The sequence below is a fragment of the Saccoglossus kowalevskii genome, chromosome 7 (genome assembly GCF_978046115.1).
Source record: "Saccoglossus kowalevskii chromosome 7, keSacKowa6.1, whole genome shotgun sequence".
NCBI classification, from domain to species: Eukaryota; Metazoa; Hemichordata; class Enteropneusta; family Harrimaniidae; genus Saccoglossus; species Saccoglossus kowalevskii.
Window position 1 is genome coordinate 26,942,869 of NC_140647.1, and position 6,414 is coordinate 26,949,282.

At 32.5% G+C, this 6,414-nt stretch overlaps 1 protein-coding gene across 1 annotated transcript in view; it reads left to right on the forward strand.

Annotated features, from left to right (window-relative positions):
• Positions 1-5,724, forward strand: part of LOC102800989 (membrane-bound glycerophospholipid O-acyltransferase 1-like) — a 30,297-nt gene extending 24,573 nt beyond the window's left edge. Inside the window, exon 13 of the mRNA XM_085501393.1 lies at positions 52-5,724. Within this exon, the coding sequence (XP_085357519.1) occupies positions 52-268 (217 nt within the window). The 3' untranslated portion in view covers positions 269-5,724. The remainder of the gene's footprint in view (positions 1-51) is intronic.
• Positions 5,725-6,414: the final 690 nt, after the last annotated feature.

Sequence of the window (6,414 nt, forward strand, 5' to 3'; positions counted from 1 at the left end):
TTATATTGCATTAATATCAAACTGAGTACTATTTTCTCTCTCTTGTTATAGTTCATGCTATTTCATTGGCCATATTATTGTATTCACTATACTGGTTGTGGCAATAGCAATACCATCCAAGAAAGTGAAGAAGGAGTCTGCGACCAACGATGTTCTACACACTAACAGTATGCCACTTAACAGTGCATTGCAAACCAACAACAAAGAAATCAATGGCAATGCAAAAAATGATAATAATTTACACCATAGAAAATATAATGAATTGTAGGTGTCAGTTACAGGCATACATTTGGGTTAATTTAGAGTTATAAGTTTTTCTGTTACCTTAGAAACTTGCACGCTCTTGTGTAAACGTTCTAAATTTCAGGAGGGGATGATAGGGTTGGTAACCAGGGAAACCAGCAAACGAATTGCTTGAGCTATAAATCAACTCCTTATTCTCGCACAAAAAATAACTTATGGTGCTGTAACTTGAAACTTGTCTATTTGTTGATGATCTTCAAATTTCATGTTTTATTTTAAGTTGGTGACATTTTTAATGTCACAAGGAATCCATCAATGTTTGTTTACAATATGTAAATTGCTGCTTTACATGAACATAACATTCAATTTATGTGTTATGTAGCTGTAGATCAAGCTGTCATGTAATCACCTGAGGTGAACATGATATCATGTAGCCACAACATGTTATGTAGTCACAGCAACATTAGGTCAACATGTTATGCACCCACAGCAACCTTATGTCAACATATGTAGCCACAGCAACATTAGGTCAACATGTCATGTAGCCACAGCAACATTATGTCAACATGTTATGCACCCACAGCAACATTATGTCAACATGATATGTAGCCACAGCAACATTATGTCAACATGTAGCCACAGCAACATTAGGTCAACATGTCATGTACCCACAGCAACATTATGTCAACATGATATGTAGCCACAGCAACATTAGGCCAACATGTTTTGTAGTCATAGCAACATATGGTCAACATGACATGTACCCACAGTAACATTATGTCAACATGATATGTAGCCACAGCAACATTAGGCCAACATGTTTTGTAGTCACAGCAACATTAGGTTAACCTGTTATGTACTCACGGCAACATTAGGTCAACATGTTATGTACTCACGGCAACATTAGGTCAACATGTTATGTAACCACAGCAACATTAGGTCAACATGTTATGTAACCACAGCAACATTAGGTCAACATGTTTTGTAGTCACAGCAACATTAGGTCAACATGATATGTACCCACAGCAATATTAGGTAAACATATTATGTAGCCACAGCAACATTATGTCAACATGATATGTACCCACAGCAACATTAGGCCAGCATGTTATGTAGTCACAGCAACATTAGGCCAACATGTTATGCATTCATCGCAACATTAGGCAACATGTTATGTAGTCACAGCAATATTAGATCAACATGTTAAATAGTGTATACTAATTCAGTGATGTATTGATCATTTAACATTCAGTGATTGTTTTACGTGTCAATATGGCTTTGATTTTGTACAAATGATTTTGTCAAATGACTTTATTATTTTGATTATAAGTGGCAATGCAAATTATTTACATTTTTTAAATCAGTGTAATTAAGGAATGGTTCAAGTTCCTAATCGATTTCATATATTTTTTTTTATGATGAAGTATTTTTTCTACCTTTAATCTAAGGCTAAGATGAGTTAACCATATTAGTGTTTAATTTATGTTACTGATTTTGGAAACTAATTTTGAAGTTTTTTCCTAGTAGATAAAGTTCTATTTTTATAATATTGATATAGTAGTGGTTGGGATCATACTTAGGGGCGGACAATTAGAAACTCTGGAGGGATAATATAGATTTTGAGTATATTTTAGTGTCCATTTGGTGAATTTTACTTTCTAGGCTTTGTTCAGTATGTGAAAATAGTGTTTGGTTTGCTCAAAGCTACTAACCAGGCAGCGTTCAGTTGGTGAATCAGGAAAAAAAGGACAATGACCTGCCCTGCATAAATCCCCACTATCAGAATTAGGTTTTTTTATGATGTCATAGCTTTACATTTTCACACTGTTATATAAACCTCAATTCGCAAGCAATTTTGTTTCAAAAAAAGCCCCCAAATTTAACTGAATTTGTTTAATTCTGGTGGTGGTGATTTATAACACTACTGAACCCCACAGCATCGTATTGAATTTAGTGTAGATGCCATGCTGTGTTTAGCTTTGCCTCGTACATTATCTGCCCATATACCCTTATCATCTAATATGGTACAAGGTTGAGGATGCAAGATGCTGTCAATCACATAATTTATGAGGAATCTTCATTATTGCCATACGTTACCACACAACAATGAGCAGTACAGTGTCATTTATTAGTTCCCGTTCAGACACAGTCCAAAAACGGAGACTTATGTTTTGACTTTTGTGTATCTGTGCGTTTGGACCTGTGTCTTAGAAATGCCTGGACCAATCACAATCAAACTTCACACATATATCATACATGATATTATACATATGCACATCAATTTGTTTCACGATCTGATTCAAGATGGCCGACTGGTGGCCATTTTGTTTTAATGAATGCAGTTCTAGGCTATCTGATTGATTGTTAGCTATCAAAATGGCCAAATGACAGCCTTTTATGTGCTAAAAAAATCATCATAAGTCAAGCATTTCTGGCATTCCAGAACTGGATCTTGGTGTTTATGAATGGATTTTGTTCAAACTTGGTACATACATACATACATTAGAGATTTTAGGTTCCTGATGCACATTTTATTTTTCAGATCGGACCCAAATTGGCTGACTGGCGGCTATTTTGTTTAAATGAATGCGCTTCTAGAGCCATATCTCTGACTTGCTTTGACTGATTATGCTCAAATTTTATATATTCATTTTACATCATGTTATAGATATATAGATGTATTCAAAATGGCCGACTGGTGGCTATTTTGTTATAATTAATGCTGTTCCAGAGCAATATTTCTCAATATGTACAAGTACTCAGATCAGATACAAGATGTCAATCATTTTAATGTTAAAAAAATCTTCATAATTAAGCATCATCTTCTGGATCCATACTTCCAACTATATTACTATAAACAAAACTATACATCTAACAAGGACTGTGCCATGCATGGCTTGTTTCAATTATAATACCCTAGACTGTCTAAAAATTTACATCCATTGGTAGATAGAGTAGGAAGAAAGTTTGGTTAGCATATTTATTGTGAACAAAGTGATGTATTGCATGATAGATATATGTGTACTAATTCAGTGATGTATTGCATGCTGAATGTTCTAACTGTTGTACTGTGAACAATGTGATGTATTGCATGATAGATATAGTGTATACTAACTCAGTGATGTATTGTGAACAAAGTGATGTATTGCATGATAAATATAGTGTAAACTAACTTAGTGATGTATTGTGAACAATGTGATGTATTGCATGATAGATATAGTGTATACTAACTCAGTGATGTATTGTGAACAAAGTGATATATAGCATGCTAAATATATGTGTACTAATTCAGTGATGTATTGTGAACAATGTGATGTATTGCATGCTAAATGTAGTGTAAACTAACTCAGTGATGTATTGTGAACAATGTGATGTATTGCATGATAAGTGTAGTGTAAACTAACTCAGTGATGTATTGTGAACAATGTGATGTATTGCATGATAAATATAGTGTATAATAACTTGATGTATTGTGAACAATGTGATGTATTGCATGATAAATGTAGTGTAAAATAACTCAGTGATGTATTGTGAACAATTTGATGTATTGCATGATAAATATAGTGTAAACTAACTCGGTGATGTACTGTGAACAATGTGATGTATTGCATGCTAAATATAGTGTAAACTAACTCAATGATGTATTTTGAACAATATGATGTATTGCATGATAAATGTAGTGTAAAATAACTCAGTGATGTATTGTGAACAATGTGATATATTGCATGATAAATATAGTTTATACTAACTCAGTGATGTATTGTGAACAATGAGTTATGTATTGTGAACAATGTGATATATTGCATGATAAATATAGTTTATACTAACTCAGTGATGTATTGTGAACAATGTGATGTATTGCATAATAAATGTAGTGTAAAATAACTCTGATGTATTGAGAACAATGTGATGTATTGCATGCTAAATATAGTGTATACTAACTCAATGATGTATTTTGAACAATGTGATGTATTGCATGATAAATGTAGTGTAAAATAACTCAGTGATGTATTGTGAACAATGTGATGTATTGCATGCTAAATATATGTGTACTAACTCAGTGATGTATTGTGAACAATGTGATGTATTGCATGATAAGTGTAGTGTAAACTAACTCAGTGATGTATTGTGAACAATGTGATGTATTGCATGATAAATATAGTGTATAATAACTTGATGTATTGTGAACAACGTGATGTATTGCATGATAAATGTAGTGTAAAATAACTCAGTGATGTATTGTGAACAATGTGATGTATTGCATGATAAATATAGTGTAAACTAACTCGGTGATGTACTGTGAACAATGTGATGTATTGCATGCTAAATATAGTGTAAACTAACTCGGTGATGTACTGTAACAATGTGATGTATTGCATGCTAAATATAGTGTATACTAACTCAATGATGTATTTTGAACAATGTGATGTATTGCATGATAAATGTAGTGTAAAATAACCAAGTGATGTATTGTGAACAATGTGATATATTGCATGATAAATATAGTTTATACTAACTCAGTGATGTATTGTGAACAATGTGATGTATTGCATAATAAATGTAGTGTAAAATAACTCAGTGATGTATTGAGAACAATGTGATGTATTGCATAATAAATATAGTGTATACTAACTCAATGATGTATTTTGAACAATGTGATGTATTGCATGATAAATGTAGTGTAAAATAACTCAGTGATGTATTGTGAACAATGTGATGTATTGCATGCTAAATATAGTGTATACTAACTCAATGATGTATTGTGAACAATGTGATGTATTGCATGATAAATATAGTGTGTACTAACTCAGTGATGTATTGTGAACAATGTGATGTATTGCATGATAAATGTAGTGTATACTAACTCAGTGATGTATTGTGAACAATGTGATGTATTGCATGATAAATATAGTGTATACTAACTCAATGATGTAATGTGAACAATGGGATTTATTGCATGATAAATATAGTGTATACTAACTCAGTGATGTATTGTGAACAATGTGATGTATTGCATGATAAGTGTAGTGTAAAATAACTCAATGATGTATTGTGAACAATGTGATGTATTGCATGATAAATGTAGTGTATACTAACTCAATGATGTATTTTAAACAATGTGATGTATTGCATGATAAATATAGTGTATACTATCTCAGTGATGTATTGTGAACAATAAATATATTTGTATATACTAATGGGAATGATGAAATGGGAACAATGATGGGGGGGGGGGGGTTAATTAATCTAAAAATGGGGCAAGGGGCGTTTTTATTCACCGGGACTGCAATAGTGTTCTTTTAATAAGATTTTTTATAAATGGAGATTGTGAGTTTTTGTTCAACTTAAAACCTTGTATCTGTTGTATGTACATTAACCATGCATTGATACTCTATGCAATTTTTTACAGATTTAGTATTTCTTTTAAACTGAGTTGTATTTTGATTTTGTTTTCCCTTAAATAAATTTGGTTTATAAGAATCTCAGATTGCGTTCGTCATTTCACAATGGATCTAACCAAAGTTAGTTGACGTCTTGCAATCATAGGCACTAGTATGTTGGGATGATTTATGGTACAGATACGTTTTCAACATATTGTTTCAAACAGGTCTGACAAGAGACACTCTCCATGCCAGGTAACATGGATAATGTATACAAGGCAGAATTTGATAAAATGAAAAAACATCAAACAGCTGCTCAGGTGTTGACTGGCCAATCAGGAACAAGTAGCTTTGTATCGATTCCAAAGATGCATGCTGCTGGGTACAAACAAATGATGGTCAAAATAGCTCTGCTGTTTCAGCATAGCAGAGTCTAGTCTAGCTATAACAAGTTGGTTACATTTAATCTAATATGTCCAACCAAGGTACATGTACAGATATACCAAGTATCAATTCAATCAAACCAGCAGTCATCACGAAAGAAGTCAAATAGATTGTTTGATATTGTTACAAAATAATCAAATCTCAGAGTTCAATCAATCAATCAATCTTAATTCAGTACTGGGTCAAGACACTTTGTACAATATTAATAATACATAGGTAGAGATGTTTTTACAGGGAAAAAGAAACTCGTACTACTAATTACAACACCCCAAAAACAAAATATTGATAAATCAATTTATATGTAAAGAATGAATACCCTCCGGTAAATCACTAAAATATTACATTT